Source organism: Hyposmocoma kahamanoa, unplaced genomic scaffold (assembly GCF_003589595.1).
Source record: "Hyposmocoma kahamanoa isolate Upper Pololo Valley unplaced genomic scaffold, ASM358959v1 78, whole genome shotgun sequence".
In the NCBI taxonomy this organism is placed as follows: Eukaryota; Metazoa; Arthropoda; class Insecta; order Lepidoptera; family Cosmopterigidae; genus Hyposmocoma; species Hyposmocoma kahamanoa.
The window spans coordinates 15673388-15695065 of NW_020653945.1; the positions used below are offsets into that span (position 1 = coordinate 15673388).

The window sequence follows — 21678 nt, forward strand, 5'->3', positions numbered from 1 at the left end:
TAATAGGGGTTAAAGTATGAAATTGCCGATTTGTACTGAAAATCTAAATTGTTTATTTTTTAAATTTTTAACAAATTTATTTAATCAAAATAGTTGCCATTATTATCTATACATTGCTGCCATCTAATGGGAAGGTTATTAATGCCTTTGCGATAGAACTCCGACGATCTAGACTGCACAAACTGTGTGAAAGCATTTTGTACTGCCTCCTGGGAAGAAAACTTCTTGTCACGTAGATAATTGTCCAAATCACGAAAAAAATGGTAGTCCGTTGGAGCAAGGTCTGGTGAATACGGAGGATGACGAATGGTTTCTAACTGCAGTTCCTGAAGGGTCAAAATGGTTTCTCGTGCTGTGTGAGGTCTCGCGTTGTCGTGGAGCAATAATGGTGAAGATCGATTCATGAGTCGGGGCTGTTTTACTGCTAGTTTTGTCAACATGGGTCGGAGTTCGGCACAATAGACATCTGCCGTTATTGCTTGACCAGATCGGAGAAAACTATAGTGAATAACACCATGCTGAGACCACCAAACAGTTACCATTACCTTTTTATTGGTAAGTTTTGCTTTAGGACACTGTTGTGGCATTTGACCTGGGGTCAGCCATTGCATTTTTCTTTTCCGGTTATCATAAAGAATCCACTTTTCATCACATGTTACAATTCGATCCAATATTCCTTCATTTCTGTACCGGTTCAACAAGGCAACACAAGTTTCAACACGCGTTTCTTTCTGCAGATCAGTCAAATCATGAGGCACCCATTTTTCGTATTTTTTTATTTTATTGATTTGACGCAAGTGAGTCAATATTGTGGGTAAGGTAACGTTAAACCATGCCGCTAATTCCTGGGTAGTTTGACTAGGATCGGCTTCCACTATCTCTCTTAATTCATCGTTATTCACCTGTGTGGGCCTTCCTCGTGGCTCGTTCTTTAAGTCGAAATTTCCATCACGAAAGCGTTTAAACCAAAATCGCACGGTGCGTTCATTAGTAGACCCCTCTCCAAACGCAGCATTGATATTGCGGGCTGTTTCTGCCGCGTTAGTTCCGCGTCGGAACTCGTATTCAAAAATCACTCGAATTTTCGCAGTATCCATCTTTCTCGTCTAAATTGAATAACAAAAACAATTGAAAGTCGATATTCAAATGTTTCAAATTAAAAAAAAAAATCACAGAAACCATTTGAAAAAAGTTTCATTCGAAAACCTCAAACCATGAAGATTCTATGAAAATTCAAAGAACCTATTGCAATAAAACGGCAATTTCATACTTTAACCCCTAATACTTAAACAAAAGGCGTAAATTATTACCGCAACTGACCACAGTTTTTGCAAATTGACCGCCATGTTGTGCCAATTTTAACGGTTGTAAGTTGTAAAACAATTAGACTGTTAGATGGCGGGTTGTGTACAAATTAAAATTGTCTTTGTAAATCATTATTACTATGCAGCTGCTAGATAATAGTGTCGGTACACTTTTTGTAATAAAAAGGACCAGTGCCTCTACCACGAGATCGCTGTGACAATTGTCGCTAGCAACCCCGTAAATTACTTCATAATGTTGTATGGTAAATCGCAAAAACATTTTGTACACAAATATTTTACGTGGACGCTAGTGAGAATTGTCACCGTAGTCTCTGTGTAGTGCCTCTACCATGAGATTACAGTCGCTACCGATTTTGTAAAAGGTTTGACAATTTTAAATGGTAAATCGTACAGCGCCCGTAGCGGTCTCAAGTAGAAGTAATATTTTGTATAGAATAATGACGCTATCTCTTTTGGCTTAAGACGGCACGTAATAGTTAAACAAAGACAATAATATGTTTATGTTTTCGACGTCCAAATGCATCATATACATATAACGTCTAATTTATATATGTCAACGTAACATGTCCTTTAGTTTCCATAGTCTAAGCTTTAACCCCTAATATTTCAATTGCTTGTGGTTCGAACAATAAAAAAATGACCAAGAAGTTTATATAAGCTTCTTGAAACTGACGTAATGGGTCTCTTTCCATTTTTTGCGGATGCAATGAGTAGAAAAGGGACAGTTAGCTATTTTATTATTTCGTGTGCTTTTGTAATTTATACTTATGATTCAGTTATATATAAATTAAATACTACAAAACTGTACAAAATAACACTTTTAAATGACAACTATGATAACACAATATATTTGTTTAGTGAAAATATGATACAAAACTCTTCAAAACTTTCACACTTTACTGCAGTAATTTTTACAAGTTATTATTATTGATACTGCATGATTGACAAACACGCTGTCACTCGAACAAACGAAGACTATTGCGCGATTGACGCTCTGTATGCGATTTTAACGCCCTATAGGTGCGGACACTTTTTAGCGCGAACCCGACGTCCATTTATTGGTAGATCAATGGGATCCACAATGTCTTTATAATTTGATAAATTTGTGGTGTGAATATGTCTCCGTTTTGAGTTTTTACACTTGAAAATCCAGAAAAATAGTTTCATTTGAAACTATTTTTCTGGATTTCAGTCAACATTCGTTTGTTTAAAATTTAAATCCGGAAAAATAGTTCTATTCTATTTTTCTATTTTTAAGTTTCGTATTTTGGTTCAGTAACTTCTTAGAGGATAGAAAAAATTGGTTTCTATAGTTTAGGAGTAACTTTAACTTTTGACAGGTGTCAACATCAAATGTGGTGTAATAAAGAAAAATAATAAATAAAATAAATGAAAATAAAATAAAATATCCGGAAGAATATTAATTTTTTTGGAAATTATTTTTTTTTCCAAATTGGAAATTTTTGCAAGACCTAACACCTTAGAGGATGGAAAAAAGTCTAAGCCCAGCACATGGCCAAACATTTACAGTTTCTGAACGAAGTCCAGCTGATAGTGACAGGTGATGTCATTATTAAATGACATTTATTTCATGTCAGTTGGAGAAACGTTTTACTGTATCAGTTTCACCGCCATTTCATAAAAATAAATTTGTAGTAGATAAGTAGTAATCTAATCGATATTCTTTTGTACTACTATATTAATCTAGTACAGAAATGTGAGCAGGTAACAGTACCGAAATGATCAAAGCAAAATTTAGAAATGCAGTAACAGTGGCATGTGTTTTGGTTTTACGTAAGTAGAATTTGTTTACAGAAAAGCGCTATTCAATAAATTGCTTTCGTTAAATCTTATCACCTTCGCTAAACAGAGCTTATTGACTTTGTGATTTCTCAAGAATTTTAAATGAAAACCCGAGACTCGAGAGAATAAAACTTGTTACCCCAAATTCAGTATTATTATTTTTATAGCTGCATTTAAGAACGTCAACAAAAACAAATAATATCTATACAAATTACTTTCGCAGTGGTTTTGGTATATCACATTTGTAATAAGACTAAATCACATGTTGTGGACGACAGAGTGGTAAACTACGACACAGATATCAATTTGGAACTACCAATTAGAATTATAAATCCAGCTCCTAAGAAGAAACAAGTACTTTATAGTAAAAAAATGGATTCTAGTGACAATTTAGAGAGTACAAAACAAGAGTTACAGGATGCAAAAGCGCGGTTAGAATTGTTAGAGCAGAAACTGGCAGTGCTAGAAGGACGAATACCTCAGAAATATCCTGATGTAGAATACTTAGGCTATAAAGACAGAAAGAGAATATTGGTACGTATAATTTAGTTACCTATTGGTTATGTTATTTCTTTTACTTTAATGTTCCATAGTATTAAGAATTTTTTGTGCATGAAGTTGTTACATATAAAGCATGTTACAAAAGGCATATTTTTTTTATTTATTTCGTTAAGTTTTTATTAATAAGGGTATTGGTAGCATATGAAGTATGTCAATTTTATCCATATGGAGAAAGTGTAACAACAAATCCGATGTATGTATAGTAATGTGATAAATATAATAATATTTTTGCATTATATGACTTTACATATTGTTGGCGATAGTGCAATTACACGTAACTGGCATTGGATTATGCGTTTCCATTTCAGTAATTTAGTGTCCGAATCAAATCCATGTGTATGTTGTGGCAACCCAATTAGCGGGAGTTACAGGCATCTATTGTTATTAGTCCATATACAACATAAATTAATGCTTACAGTGCAAAAATTAAAGTTGTAACCATTGAAATAACAAAGTTAAATGTTAAATCCGTCTCCTGTATAAATTTGGATTGTGCAGATACGCGCATTTTACTAATGCTACACATGCAGATTTGCACTATGCCCAACAATATACTGAAGTATTTTTGTCTTAGGTGACAGGAGGTGCAGGGTTTGTAGGATCACATCTTGTAGATGTGCTCATGGTGCAAGGCCATGAAGTAATAGTAGTGGATAACTTCTTCACGGGCCGCAAGCGCAATGTGGAGCATTGGTTTGGACATAGGAATTTCGAAATGATCCACCATGACATAGTTAATCCTTTGTATGTCGAGGTGAGTTTTTTAGCATATTTTCAGCCAATATTGCAAGGTGCGAAGCACTAATAGAACTTTGTGTTTTTGGGAGACATAACCTTGCATAAGATGTGATTTAAAATTTTTAATTTTGGTATTATTTTTACTTTGGATATGGTCTGTCTTGCATATGATGTTGGTATATAGTTAAATTTAAATATACTTATATTTGTTAACTTAAACAATTTTTTCGAATCTAAGTCATGTATATAAATTTTTTTAAACAATCCAATGTTTCGGGTACTTTTACTTTTGGGACAGACCTCATATATTTTAATTGTCCAGTAATTAAATTGCTTTCAGATGTCATTTCCTAGACATTTATTTTAATTAAAATTTTTCTTTATGCAAACAATTTATATTTAATATCTTGTTTTGCTAATTTTTTATTAATATCAATTTGTTTTATGGCTTTTGTGATTATGTTAGGAAATGCAATACCTATTTGATTTATACTGTATGGAAAAGGAAAGATTTTACAAATGACAACCTCAATGATCCAACCATTTGCACTAGATGATAATGTTCTAAGTTCGATTTTCTGTGTAACCAATTTGGAATTTTCTAAATTGGTTCTGATCTGCGTGTTCTCAGTAGTGCCCCAATGAATTCTTTTATTCTGATACTCATAATACAGGGAATTCCCTAGTTTGGGACTAGACTAGACTTGCCTAGTGCATTATTATTATTATTATTATTTGTAATACAATATTCAATGAAGCAGTACAAGATATTCAACTTTTTTAAGTCGTTTTGTGCACCTATTAGTGTAAGTGATGCTAGGAAACTTATTACTCACTACAAGTATTCACTTGCTTTTATTCAAAAGCATGTGTAAGATATAATTATTATGTAATACTTAGAGGAAGTTGCAGTTTTTCTCTGTTAAGTAATGACATGCTATGATATGAATTCTTTCCAATAGTTGTTTTTGTTCAAGAGTTAAATGTTATGCTATTAAAAGGGTAGAATTAGGTCATTCAGTATAATCCTGAGATAAATGGTAGATGTGTTTATGACACAATATCAATACTGAAAAGTTTGAATAAAGGCTGAAATGTTAGATTTACCTGAAATTTAAAAAAATTAGTTTATTTTTGCGACTTTTAGCAGCGCGTCTGCAGCCATTTAGTAGCGATGCAATAGCGATGCAGTCGCTAATCGTTTACCTTACACACACGCGCGACTTAAGCAGCGATACAATCGCGATGCAATCGTTTTTAATTGGCTCAAAAGGCCACAAATTCACTATTATGACAGTTATTTATTCATGTATTTTACACCGACTTCCAGGCAGACGAGATATATCATTTAGCTAGTCCCGCGAGTCCGCCTCATTATATGCAGAACCCAGTAAAGACAATTAAAACAAATACTTTAGGAACAATCAATATGCTGGGTATGTATAACTTATTATTTTTCTTAACCTTTTCAGAATCGTATAATTTGTCTACGTAACTTTTACTGTTATTTTTAGTATTTAACAGCAACCAATCTATTAATATATAAAATAAACTAATGTATGTATAATATGTTAATTAATTATGTATATAATTATTATGTAAAATAAATGAAGGTTATTTATCAATTTGTTGCTTTTATAGACCTCTACATTATCTTTATAAGTGGTTGGTATGTAATGATACCAATTTCGAACCCAATCACTGAATAAAATTCTGCTTCTTACATTGCAGGACTAGCTCGGCGAGTAGGTGCAAAAATTTTAATAGCCAGTACTTCAGAGGTGTATGGTGATCCTATGGTGCATCCCCAGCCCGAATCTTATTGGGGACATGTCAATCCTATAGGTAATTGTAATACTATATTGCTCATAAGTAATATATAACATGTAGCAAAACGGCGGCATTTTTAACACATGCGACTTGTCAACTTACATGTCAGGGTGATGGGCGCAGTGGCAGTGCCCCTCAGATTTTTGCGACTTAAAGCTCTGAGTGGCACTGCAACTGTTATGGACAGGCGTGTAGCTTACCATCAGGCGCACAACTTGTTCGTCCCGTCATTTGATATTATAAAAAAAATAGGAATTTTGAATTACACTAAAGTTGCCTCTTTTATCATCTTTACAAGTTTTAACAATCATTACGCTGAATACTTATGATTTATTTGCCGAAAACATGCGAATTTTTCTAACGTTTCTCATCAACCAAAAGATGGGGTATTTCTCATCAACCAAACGATGGGGTAAGAGAAACAGTCATCGTATTTCTATAAAGGTAATGTTATACCTCGTCAGAGAACAAAAAAGTAACGAGGACGGACACTCTCCGCCCCTCCCTACCTTTAGATACCGCACCACACCCCGCACATTGACGGTCACATTGAGTGAGTGGCAATAAGGCTGTCGGCGAACCGTTTTTGTGCTCAGACAGCTTTGATTATTTGAATATAGTTTTCATTTATTTATTACGAAACTTGTGCGTTATTATACGACATCATTTTACGTTACTATTTGTAATGGTTGTGATTTGTGCTGTGTACGGCTGTGTAGCATTATCTAAACGGGATAAAGAGAGGACTTTCTTTCGTTTTCTGAAAGACGAAAAAAAACAAGTAAAAAAAAAACTTGTCTGAGACTCATTCAGTTATTGTTTTCTTCATTTATTTAGTGCAAAGATACACAATACAGATTTATTATATCAATATAATGAGACGTCATAACTTCATGAGCTAGTAGCAAGGGTTCTCGAATTTTCAAATTGTATTACCGATAAATATTACGTAATGAATATACCTAATTATTAACTAGGTAATGATAAACTTGGACACGCAATTTCAAATACCTTGGTTACCTTATTCAAAAGTACCTGTCCAAAATATAACATTTTAAATATTTTTTCATGTATTTTTTAAAATAAATCTTCAATATTATTCTAGTTAGTGAATTAATGAAAAATATAATATTATATCGATATAAATACCTAATGAACATATGTAATTATTATGACTCTATTAATAGAATGATAGATAGAGTTTCGCGTTAGAGTTTTCGACCACGTAACGTAATAGTACGAGATAGTGATGTGTAACCTCACGGAAGAAAAAAAACAATGGAAGTGCCATATACTTCGTTTACTATTAGAACCGCGGTAGCCAAAACGCACACAAACAAATGATAAACACAATGAAATCTTGATAATGATTGGTCATAGTTCCTAATTTAAAAAGCGTAAAAAGTCCTGGGCTGTTAATATAATTTAAACTTTATCCAGTTCTTATATCATTGAAAGTGTAAGACCTTCTTTGCAAATTACGACGTTTTCATTTTACTGAAATTTTATATAACGTGCTGCCATCTTGCGGCCAATAGCTGGGCTACGACGAATGACTAACATCTGAACGAATAGAAAGTAGTATCTCGTCGACAACAGAGGACCTTTCGCTTGCACTAGTGATGCGCACAGCGGAATTCTTGTGTTATCGATAAGTGATAATAATATTAAAGGAGTTTGTTTCTGTATATATTGCGTTTTACATTGTTTCCGTTTACTTCCTTATAGAATAGCGTTTATTATGTTGGAAATAAAAAGAAAATTACGAGACAAGTCCTTACGTATACTTAATAGGAATTATTATTATATTTATTTTAGACTCGCCGCTCCCGACTCTCTTTTTAATATTTTTATTATTATTATTAGGGTGGTTTTATTCAGGGCCTATGCATCTCCCTCATCACTGCAAGCATTGACTCATCTATGTAATCACCACTAATTACAGGGCAGAGCCAAGGCCTTAATAGGAATACTCAATATATTCATATTTACAAAGCAATACATTGCATTTTATTATATGTATAGTAATTATTATCAAGATACGATTTGCTATGTATACGAACATAATGCTATTTAGTAGCATAGTTAAGGGGAAAATAAAAACAATTTACGAAATACGAACTAACTATAACATCATTCATCACACGAGCAATAAGAAAAGTGGTATGGTATAAAGAATTTGTTTGGATTTGTTGGCATAGATATGTTGTTAATGTTGTAATGGATGTGTTGTCGAAGATATAAATGGTTGGATATCATACTAACATTTATTAAGCCTCTTCCATACATGTGCACAGGCTTGTATATAAAACATACGATTATATCGAGTTCTTAGGTTTTCGCGATTGTTACACATAGGAATGAAACTATTTTTCCCGATTTAAATCGCGTATATTTGTTTTTTCAAACAAACCGACGTTTCGGGCCCTTTACAGGTCCCATGGTCATGGAAACGTCGGTTTGTTTGAAAAAAACAAATATACGCGATTTAAATCCGGAAAAATAGTTTCATTCCTACATACGATTATGTCAAAAAATTTATAAAATCCTATAATAATATGATGTTGATAGTTTCTTTACAGAAGATAGAAGTGAAAGATAACGTACTTATTTAACAGTTGCCTTTTAGATAATTTTAGTTTTAGTAAATGATGTGTGCGAATATTAAGGTAACGTGCATTTACAGTTTTTATTAAATCAGTTACATGATTGGAAGTCGGATACTCTCACTGGCTGACATGGCTGGAAATGGTATCGAAGATATTTGTTTTATTAAACTGTCTCAAAATTTTTATTATAACTTCATTTTGAAAATGTTTCCCACCAAAGTTTTCGACAAATGTCAGCATTGCTGATTTTCAGTCTTCACCTGTAGCTAGCTAGCTGTTCACTTGCTGCACCGAGCTAATATGCGAAGTATACATCAAGTAATAACCTACCTTAAGTAATAAGTTAAAATTTATTAGCTTTGTATCATCCGTAAGTGTCGTAAAAGTAACTCACTTTCTCAATATTTTTAGAAAATTCCAATGTAACTTGTCACAATCGACGAGGCAGCTGCAAACTTTGTTCTATATAATCAAAGAAATCGTATATTTGAAAGTGTAAAGTGTAAAGCTTGACGGAGCTCTTGACCCTGTACAAATTTCCTGTCACGCGCCTTATTGCTCGGAAAATGTATACCATAAAAACCAAACAGCTATCTATAATCGTGCCGCAAGGCAGTATTTTAGGCCCCACACTGTTCCTCGCCTACATTAACGAACTCTGCAATCTCCAGCTCCGAAATGGTAGGATTGTGACGTTTGCCGATGATACGGCCTTAATTTTTCATGGCGATACTTGGCATAAAGTGTACGCCGATACTCAAAGCGGTTTCAACTTAGTCTATTCTTGGCTCAAAAACAATGGGCTAACATTAAATGTAGAAAAAATTAAATATATTCCATTTTCAATTAAAAATATCCCATGGACCACTCATGACGACTACACCATCTTAGCCCATATCTGTCTCGGCGACCCGACGTTCTTCTGTCCCAGTCTTACGTTAGATTCACATATCAAATATCTTGGTGTAATGATAGATAACACCTTGAGTTTCAATATGCATATAGATTTACTTTCAGCTAGGACACGTAAACTAATATATATCTTTAAAAATCTTAGGCACATCGCAGATAACCGTGTCATTAATATGGTGTACTTGGCGTTATGCCAATCTGTTCTAACGTACTGCATCACTGCTTGAGGTGGAGTACCTAAATCTTCTTTAATAAAGGTTGAAAGAGCTCAGCGAGCTGTCCTGAAAGTGAGTCGGTCTTTGCCCTTTATGTTCCCTACTTCAGACCTTTATTCCCTTTGTGATGTCTTGTCTGTGCGTCAACTATTTGTCCTGCACACTGTATTAAAACAACACGTTGTTCTGAACTATGATCCTTCGCTCCATAATAACAAACGTTTGAAATATAAAGTATGTCATTCTTCTACTCGCTAGACCACACCTTTTTCGAATAGATTCTTCGGTTTTCTAGGAGGGTATTTATATAATAAAATAAATAAAACAACTAAAATATACTCGCTCACTAAATTCAACTGTAAAAGAGTTGTCACTAGTTGGCTTAAAAATCTAAGTTATGATGAAACTGAAAATCTCTTAATTGTTCCAACTTAAAGTAACATCTAAATTATGATTAATCTTAAAATCTGTGAATTATCTCAACTTAAAATAATGAATACTAAATAATATGGTTATTTCATTATTTAGGTAAATTGGGTTTTGTATACACCTTGCACAGTCATTCACACTCTCTGTCACACACAGAAAACACACACGCACACACAAATACACATACACACACGCACGCACGCACACACCTTCACACACACATACACACACCATCACATACACATGCACACACTCATTTATCCACACACTCTCGCGCCTTAAGTCTATTAATAAAGTCATTTCTTAATGTAACTATCTAAGTATAAGTAAGCTGTACTTGCTTTTGGTCCGGAGTGTGGAGGGGCTGGTGATCTGTAATACAGGTCTCCTAGTACGGATGCCAGTCTCTCACACAGACTTAAATATTGTACTATTTAAATAATTAAGCACTGTTTTTGTATTTATACTAAGACTTTGTGAGAGAAACAATAAAGATATATTATTATATTATATTATTATTATTATAATGTTTAAGTTTGCTTTTTTTATTCGTCCACATAAAAGGACATGTACGTATACAAGCTATAGGTACTATAAACACGGTAAATAATATAACAATCAGAAATACAATGCAATACGAGCATAAAAATTGCGACCTTATCGCGATAAGGTACACCAATATAATTTTGATAATATAATATTTCTTTATTTGCTTCCAACGTGGCAAAAAAGATGTCAAAATTATGTTAAAACAACATTCCTCTTTAAAATACTAGCACGAAAATGACAACATAATAGATTTATACGATACTTGGGAAAAATATTTTTCTTAAATAGTTTGATATTGTAAAAAATTTTCTTAAACAGCAAATCATATATTTTTTTCTTAAATAAACGATTACACAATAGTTTAATAATGTTCTTCGAAAGTTGTTAAGTACTCATAGCATACGAACATAAACAGTTTTTTTTACATAAACTTGTTTTCGAATCCTCAAAAACAAATCTATCAAGATCTCTACAATTTCGAGCATTCACATCTCTAGTTGTTTTTTAATTGTTGAACTTCACATTTTTTAAATTGGTTCAGATACCTTAGACGCTCTGTCTCTTCGCCTCTGTAGGTGAGGCTCTTTATTAGACATTTACAATAAAATATAAGGTCAAAAAATTTGTTGAATAAAAAAAAAACAGACGACGATAGAATATATATGATATATAGTTAGATGTCTTCTACCATTGCGTGAGTTTAAGCATTCTAAAGCAATTGTAAAAACTTCTAAACTCCAAATTAGACGCTACTAATTTTCATCAATATTTAGAAGCGCCACATTCGCGCCACTTTTACAAACTAGATATTGTACGAAAATCAGTAGTGCCGCCACAGACATGCTACTGCAGCGCTTCTACAAGTATCTAGTTTGAAGGCGCCTTTAAGATTCTTTACCTCTCACTTACAAATATATTTTTTATGTTCTCTATGTTCCAGGACCTAGAGCGTGCTATGACGAAGGCAAAAGGGTGGCTGAAACTCTAGCGTACTCTTACGCGAAACAAGAAAACGTTACCGTAAGAGTGGCAAGAATATTCAACACCTACGGCCCTAGAATGCATGCTTCAGATGGACGCGTGGTTTCTAACTTCATTATGCAGGCTTTACAGAATCTTACAATTACTGTAAGTATAGTTCTTAAGGAGCATTTTACAACAAAATTATCAAAAAAATGTACACATACCTATTACTTAAGTTACTAAACTTACATAATTATCTATTAAAACAATCTGACCATCAGCAAACAAAGACAAAAACACAAAATCAGAACATAACAACACCTACAAGACGGAAAAATCGCTCGTCGCTTATGACCGTACCAGCGGATATTGAAACCGGCTTACCGGTGTCGATGCATACGCCCTCGTACCGAGACATTATGCTGGGATCGCGGAATCCGTGTGCGACTCTGACCCGTACGGCGCGCGACGATAGCTGCCAAGGATATGTTGGCTAATCACAATGGCGACCTACCGTCAACTATAGAAAACAATGACTATATCATTGTGATTAAGAAAAAGACTAATAATAAACGCCGTAATCTCCGAGGTGCTTTACTAAACTCTACTAGAATACTGGTTAATGACCCGAAAGTTTCAATATACTTATCTCGCACTAAAAAGAGCACTACTATCGTTTATATACAGGACCATATTAAGGACATGAATGAAATATGTCTGAATGTAGAATTATTGACACAAAATAAAGAAATTGACTTTATTTCTTTCAAGATTACCGTCTCCTCTAGTAAATTACCAAAATGTTTGAATAAAGAATTCTGGCCGAGTAGACTAGTATTCCGTTATCGTGATCGTATCGCGTATGGTACAAAGCTTGCAAATGACAATAAATACGCCCTTAATGGATAGTACACGCAAAGTTTGACATATTGTAATGGTTTCTTTTAACTGTAAATCCATAAAAGATCGGTAGCACAAATCAGGAACTTCTGCAAATTCGCAGACATTGTGGCTCTGCTGGAGATGTGGCTTCTTCCGCACGACCTAAACTTTGTGAATGAAATAAGTGGTGACTTTGCTTGCCACGCTAAATCTTCCGTTGACACATCTGCCGGTGTGCTGAGAGTTCGTCAAGGAGGAAATCAAGTTTCCCAATGGTATCAGTAGTTGACAGCGCTGGCGACAGGGTAGCCACCGTGCAAATAAGTTTAAATGGGACTCAAGTTCTTGCCTTCAGCGTCAACCTACCAGTAGACAAGGAGGAAAACCTGACAGAATTCACGCAGAGTCTTGCGACTGTATCTTCGGTCATTGCCGATAGTGACTCTGAAAATGCTTATGTCCTGGTCGACTTTAATGCACACCCTGATGCAAGGTTTGGGACGGAACTCCAGTCGTTCTGTACTGATCATTCCCTGTTGTGCGCTGATATTGAATTGCTAGCCGATGATATGTTCACGTTCGTTAGCGACACCCATGACACCATGCGGTGGTTGGATCATTTCATAACGACACAAATAGCGCGGGACACAATCACGTCCATACGAGTTGACTACGATGTCTATTGGTCAGACCACCTACCATAATAATAGTAATAATAATAATAATAATCTTTATTTCTCTCTTACAAAGTTGTCCTATAAATAAGTAATTTACATTATGGACTTATTATTAATATATCTTTGTAAGAGACTGGAGTCCATACTAGGATTTGACCTGTGTTACGGATCTCCAGGCACTCACCAACCGCACTTCGCACTGTATTCTACATAATATAAGAGCGTTATCATGTTCTAAATTACAGAGAGCGGGTTTTATAATTGATTATTTTAATAATATATAAGAAAGTAATGGAATAAAACAAAATTGTGTGTGTGTGTGTGTGTGTTTTGTGTGTGTGTGTGTATTGTGTGAGTATAATATGTGACGTGTGAAATGAGAGCAGTGATCAATAAAGTTATGATTAATAATGACATAGACCTTCTAAGTGGGGTAGGATGGGGTTTAAGGGACTTAGGCCAGATAAATACATATGGTATGCTCTGTGATAGTAGGTTAAAAAGTATAAACTATTCTAGTCAATGTGGTAATTGTAAGCAATTTTCCTGTGAGGAACATTTGTTTTTGATTGATAAGTTTTATGAGAATATAGTCATGACGTTACAAACTTCTGCCAAATTAAGTGTTAGAACCTCTCGCTATGCACGGAAATCGGTAAAAAAAGTGTTGGGCTGGAATTGCCACGTTGGAGAAAGTAATGAATTCGCGAAGCATTATTATAACTGTTGGATTGTCTGTGGTAGACCGGGGTCAGGACAAATATATAACAATATGTCCAACAGTCGTAAAGCTTTTAAGAACAAACTGAGGTGGTGCCAGAATAATGAGGAGAGTATACGTATGGACATCCTCGCCACACATAGGGCTGACAAAAATTTTGTTAAATTTTGGAAGAATACAAAAAAGTTAAATCCTTCTAGTGTGGAAGGGCTACATAACGCGGTAGATATTGCCGAGTTATTTTCGCAACACTTTAGTGTAAAGCCTCTCCCGGCGTGCGCTACCAGTCCGCGTGTGGTGTCTTCTCCACCCGCGCAACACTTGATGTTCCTAATTGCATACAGTTCACGCCTGAACATCGCTAATATTGTCAGACGGATTAAACGAGGCAAGTCTCCAGGTTTTGATGGACTAAGTGTAGATCGTCTACTGTACGCGGGTGATGAGATATTTCGTGTGATGGCGGAATTTTATAATCTTTGCGTGAATCATGGGTATCCAATCATTTATTGAAAACTATGGGGATTCCAGTTTTAAAAAAATAGAACCGGTGACCTTTCTAGCCTCAAAAACTACTGACCGATTTCATTAGGTACAATTATAGGTAAAATTCTTGATGTATGAAGCTTCATTCGCATCACGCGTCTTTTCATTTGGTCAAGTATTGCTTATTTGGCAGTAATTGTTTCGGACGGATGTCGGACGGAGATCGAGAGTAGACCCCCTAAAGCGCAATATACAGCTGGATTATGCGCAATTTGGTTTTCACCCCGGTCTCACAACGGATTCGGCGATTTTCAGCCTTAAAAGTGTGGTGAATCACTATGTTAGTAGGGATACATCAGTGTACGCCTCAGTCGAGCTTTCGACCTAGTGAACCTGAGGTTACTATGGGAGAAACTCTATGCTTCCAACGTGTCTGGGAAAGTTTTTCGTTGGTCTGTTGAGATTCTGGTATGAACACCAAACTAATTGTGTAAGATGGGGCGGCACAACTCCTAACGTATTCAGGTTAGAATGTGGCGTACGCCAAGGTGGGCTAACCTCGCCGGATCTCTTCAGCCTTTATGTGGATGACCTGATCGTGGAGTTGAGAAGCACTCGAGTAGACTGCCATATTGGCACGACGTGTCTAAATAGCTTGAACTATCCCGATGATATGGTGCTCCTCAGTTTTCGATCAATGGTCTGCGAAAGCTACTGGCACTGTGTGAGCAGTATGCTCATAACTACGGCTTAAAATATAATGTCCAGAAGACGCAACTGATGGTTTTTAAGGCCGGAAGGGGCCCGGCGAACGTTCCGCCCGTGTTTTTAGATGGTACGCAAGTGGAAAGGGTGGATAAATTCAAATACCTTGGGCACGTGCTAACGGAGAGTCTAGTTGATGATGACGACATAGAACGAGAGCGCAGGGCTCTAGCCGTTCGGTGCAACGTGCTCGCGCGCAGAATCGCGCGGTGTAGTAGTGATGTCAGAGTGACGTTGTTTAGGGCATATTGTTTATGTTTCTATACATGTCAACTCTGGAGTAGGCTTTCGAAACGCGCGATTAGCACCATTAGAGTGCAGTATAATGACGCATTCTAATAAACCAGCCGAGATACTGCAGCGCATCGAACATATTCGCCGAGGCCGGAGTTCCTGATTTTTTCGCAATAATAAGTTCTCACGTCGCCAGCTTTTGGAGCCGTCTCCGTGCGTCTGACAACAGGATTCTCCGTACACTCTGTGACCACGTGCACAATTCCTTTTTTAAACACTGGATTTCCGTGTATCGTTATGGAAATAAGAAATGACAGGCTTATCTTAAGCGGTTTGTACTGTATTCTATTTTTATTGTATGACGATTATTTTGTTGCTTTTGCTTTTATTTTTATATATAATTATAATTTGTATATAATATGGGTACCTGTCAATAAAGAATTATCATTATTATTATTATTTTGATAAAATAAAGATAAATATTATAAGTTTATTACATAATAAGTATGTTTATGTTAAGTTATTTATTTTATACCATTCAAATTATCGATTAAGTTCAAGTATATTATTCTTCTTATTTAAGTGTAGCACCAACCTATTGCTTCTTTATCCTGTTTGGCCCAATGGTTGACTGGTAGATAGTGCCGCATTAAGTCCGCCATTTGTACTTCAGTGTATTGTACAATAAAGTTTAAAATAATACTTGGTAGGAACTAAATACAACCAAATATAAAAAATGCTTACTCATACTTGGGTTTCAACAATATACTCGTAGCTGCGTATGACAAACTCACAATAAACAAATTTGCTAAACGGATTACCTAAATTGTACTGTATCTGAAACAGTTCCAATTATGAGTATCTATGGGTTGATTAGTGTTACAATTCAGGGGAAAAGCGCTGGGAAACAGCTGTCCTTGGAAACCAATTTATTTTCGACGACCACACAATAGCGCGAAAGACAAGTTTTTATTCCCCGCGCAAAACCTTAACTAACACAACACTATTCTTAAACAGCAGTAACACCTAGCGTCGCCATTGGTAACCACAACATTAAAATAAAATACATTGCAATACAAAGCACTACATTCAACTAATTACAACGTACAACTACAGTATTTATAGATCATTACATAATTATCATCAGTATTTAATACTACTAATGACTAAATTAATCACTGTAATTTAATATTATAGCTATTTAATTAGCTGACTGGGATTAAAGTTCCTAAAGGAACAACTCGCGGCCTCTAGCGGCATACATGACAACCATGAAGTTAAGATCAATAGTACGAGTATCAATAGTATTGACAGTTATTATTAATTTAATATTTCAATTATTATAATAAAGTGTGTTCGCAATGTATTTAACTAGGATGTGGTCTGGCTTTGGGAAGAACTTGTAGCACTAGTTAATTAATAAAGAAGTACCAAAGTTGACATCTCTTTTTACCCATGAGGAACTAAAATAGTAGCCAGTTGAGTGCGGATGTAAACCACGTACATTTAGTTTTTCATATAAACCAACATTTCAGGCTGTTTGCTAGTTTTTTTCCATAATCTAAGCTATAGGTTCCCAAACTTTTTGCCTCACTGCCCACTTTGGCAAGATATAAAAATTTCTATGCCTACCACCACAAAAAATAATTAAAAATACTTATTTTTAATATGTACTTAAGACAAAAAAATCGTAAGGAAAAAAAAATTATATATAATATCTGCCATCCACTAACTAAAACGCGGCTAAGTGACAAAGGGTGAAATATCCATCTTAAATAGCAAAAGACAAAGCACAATATCCTTTGAAAACAGTTAAATTTAGTTAACGTGTTCGACTTATTGGGACTTACCCTAACGACGCATAGCTGAAATATCATTAAACAATTTCAAGTTTCTAAAACTGTGTTATAATTTTTTTATGATATCTCAAAAAAATATTTTATCACTTAGCCGTGCTTTAGTCAGGTAGCGGAAAGCAGATACGAAGTGTAGTTTATACAACATACATATGCATAAACAATTCAGTTTTTTTTTCAAATACGGTAGTACCACCTGGACAGCATCACCGCCCCTCTATTGCTTCCGAGGTCCCCACCGCCCCCTTGGACTCTTCAACGCCCCCTGGGTAGGGACCACCTTTGGAAAGTATGACTAAGCTGTTTACAGTCAGGCTTGACTATCTGCAAAGAGCCCAAAACGTCAATTTGGTTGAAAAAAACAAAAATACGCGACTTAGATCCAGAATAAATAGTGTCCAATGCTAATCGCGAAAACCTCAGAACCGGTTAATAATACAATTTATGACAATTGATATCATAGAAAATGAAACTATTTTTCCGGATTTAAATCGCGTATATTTGGTTTGTCAAACAAACCGACGTTTCGGGCCCTTTACAGGTCCCAAGGTCACGGTTAACTGAGGTGGTACAGTCTGTTAGTTATGTCTAATATTAATGCAAATCAACCTTATTGTTTCAGTTACTAAAGTTAATAATTAAATACCTTATTTTTATTTTAACAAAGAAACATTCCAATTTACGCTACATTACTTATTACAAATTATTTTATTGAATGAATTTTTGTTAAGTTCAATGTATTATTAATTAATAATAGAAATTAGAATAAATTAACATACAAAACTGGTTGATAGTTATCAAGTACCACCTCAGTCAACCATGGGACCTGTGAAGGGCCCGAAACGTCGGTTTGTTTGAAAAAACAAATATACGCGATTTAAATCCGGAAAAATTGTTTCATTTCCTATGCACTCGATAATTGATATCATTGTAACAAATTCATTGCTTTGTGTCATTAGTTTATTCATTTTTATATTATACGAGCCCTATGCCCCACCTACGGTGGCGTCGGGCTCGGCCTGCGGCGCGTGGTCGGGTTCAGATTACGGGGTGTGCTTATGTTCTTCGGTGGCACATCGATTAGTACTATATGCTTGATGAGGAGGTTCCAGATTCGGTTACCGATTTGAGCCAATTTATGAAACAAACATTTTTAAGTTGGTTCTGGTCAGGGTATTCGAAGTATTGCCCTCGAGTTATTGTTACTCTAGTTTCATAGTACAGAAAATTTCCTAGTTTGAGACCAGAAATTAGGTGTGATTGTCTGGCATTTTTTTCCCTAAATATTTATCTTTGGCATAGCATTCAAGAAAAAAGAAACTAACAGAGAGACGGTCGAGATACAAAAACGCTATAAGTATCTCATTTCCACTACATTGGGAAGTATGCCTTACAGTTTGAACAATTGTGGGAACTTGTACTCGTAGTAGAGCCTCCGTATACTACCTACATACGGTGGCGTGCGGACGCTTCGGGCTTCGGCCTCGCTGCACCTCGGCCTGCGGCGTCGGTACATGATTTTGTTTTAAAAAAATAACATAGCTCTTTAAAAGCAGCCATATTGAAAAATGGGAAAAAGTAAATCTTGACGGCAAATTATTATTAAACACCCGTAGAGAACCACCACATGCCAATTTTCAATCCAATTAGAGCAAACTTGTATCAACCGCCAAAAAAGTTTGCATGGCAGCCATATTGGAAAATGATTAAAACTAAGGGTCGTATTCTAGAACTCTACTTAATGCTCAAGTCAGGATTGCACTGGAAACATAAGCACTGGAAATACGACCCTAATGGCAGGTAACTTGAGTATGATTTCGAGTGCTTTAAACCATACTCAAATCCTGACTTGAGCATTGAGTAGAGTTCTAGAATACGACCCTAAATGTTGACCGCAAATTATTATTAAACACCCATAGAGATCACGACATGCCGATTTTCAGTCAAATTAGAGCAAATTTTTATCTGCCGCCAAAAAAGTTTGTATGGCAGTCATATTGAAAAATGGCGAAAAGCCAATTATGACCACAAATTATTATCACGCCCTTCTAGAGACACCCACATGCCAATTTTCAAAGAGATCAGAGCAATTTTTTTTGCCGCTTATGAACGTTTCTATGGCGGCCATATTTGAAAATAGAGAACAACAAATTATTATCCGGCACTTCTAGAGACCCTACCATATGCCAATTTTCAGCCGAATCAGAGATAGTCTCTTATTTTCCTATTACTTTTAGAAATTAAAAAATATAATTATGACAGAAAAATATCACTTTCCGGAATTTGGTGGAAAAGTACCGTTTTTCAAACGATTCACCGTTATAACAAAGTACAGCTTATGGAGAAACTGTATTGAGTAATATTTTTTTCAATTATTTTCAGGTATATGGTAATGGAAAACAGACCCGGTCATTCTGCTACGTATCGGATCTAGTGGATGGACTGCTCTCTTTAATGACATCATCATACTCTCTACCTGTTAATCTAGGAAATCCCGTAGAACATACTATAGAAGGTAAACACGTTAACAGAATGCGGTGCGCAGTAAAAAACATACAATCAATACAAATGATTCTATTGAGTCCTAATTTTTTTTGTTTATGCTATATTTCTTGTCTATTTTATGATGTACGTACGCTCTCTCCCTTAGCTCTAGTCAATAGATGTAAAGTTTCTTCATATATAACGTTACTGGCGTCTTTTACTTATGAACATTTACTCGTTGCCGTGATTTCAACAGATACTGGATACTCCCTGCCTACCGTCATATTTGTTTGTACTGAGTTACCATACTACCTTATTAAACTGTGCTACCGTATTATACCGTACTCCTCGCAGCATAGATATAAATATAACAATATACAATTAAACAAGTAAATACAATCAAAACATCTGTGTATCTGTTAAGAATAGTTCTTTACTATTCGGTATTCGGCCTGTTTTTAGCAATTCGGCCGAATGTTGAATGAGAAAAACAGTAAATTACGATGTAATTTTTAATACCTACATCGACAATTCGCGAAAGCGCCATTTTTAGCTTCTTTATCTAAAAAAAAATAAAAGAAAATGTAACTTGATTTACAAATTTTCCTAAGAGATCCATAGTTTTCGTATCTAACGAAAACTACCCATTTATTATGTAGTTTACTCCTGACTAAATATACGCTAACAAAATCAACAATTACTTATTATTTGCAAACCAAAATAAAATAAATTTTTGAAAGTTATACTAATTCAATTATAATGTTAGTTATAGTATTTCAAGTAAAATAAACAATTACTTTCGTCATGAAGTCATCAAGTTAAATCATAAACTGCAAAATTAAAATACCTTCTTGTATAATATAATTTAAAATAACTTAAATTAATAAGCCCCAATTATTGCCATACTAATATTCGGCCAGAGGTCGAGTATACTATTCATTGCAACACTACTTTTTTGTTTGTATTTTTCAGAATTTGCAATGATAATAAAGAATCTAGTCCCCGGATGCCGCAGCAATGTAGCGACAGGCGCGGCGGTAACGGACGACCCGCAACGTCGTCGACCGGACATCGCCGTTGCTAAGCAACAACTTAATTGGTCACCAAAGGTGATTTGTTAATTTTTCGTTATGTATCGAAGGTCAAAAACGTTCATGATCACTAAATATAGATACCACTATACACAACATATTCAATAATATTACCGTATTATTCGGTTTTACAGGTATCTCTACAAGATGGTCTACAAAAAACAATCGAGTACTTCAAAGAAGAAATTGCACGGAAAACTTTTTCAAACAATCAAACTTATATGGACGTAAAAACGCGAAACACTCATTAAATTAGCGCAATATGTTTCGCATCCTCCGTAAAGTGTGATATTAGAATAAAATCATGTTTGTATAAAAATAATTACAATTTGTCGTAAGTTGTTTATCTAAATGTACCTACTTTATTTTTCGTAATTTTAAAATTATATTGTTATTGATCATTTTTGGAAAAAATATTCCGTTTGTTATTGATTTATTGATTAGCTATAAATAACTGAATAGTAAGTGAAAATGTTGTCTTATTTATTTATTAACTCACAAAAAAATTACATATTGTAAAATGATTATTAAACAAATTAAAGTATTTG

The 21678-nt window shown here is 34.9% G+C and overlaps 1 protein-coding gene across 1 annotated transcript; it reads left to right on the forward strand.

Annotated features, from left to right (window-relative positions):
- The first annotated feature begins 2907 nt into the window (after positions 1–2907).
- LOC113233050 (UDP-glucuronic acid decarboxylase 1) lies at positions 2908–21625 on the forward strand. Its single transcript, XM_026468009.1, has 9 exons — positions 2908–3119; positions 3352–3662; positions 4264–4443; positions 5758–5863; positions 6159–6272; positions 11912–12099; positions 19938–20070; positions 21012–21148; positions 21265–21625. The coding sequence occupies exons 1-9, from the start codon at positions 3065–3067 to the stop codon at positions 21379–21381; spliced, it is 1341 nt and encodes a 446-aa protein (XP_026323794.1). The 5' UTR covers positions 2908–3064; the 3' UTR covers positions 21382–21625.
- Positions 21626–21678: the final 53 nt, after the last annotated feature.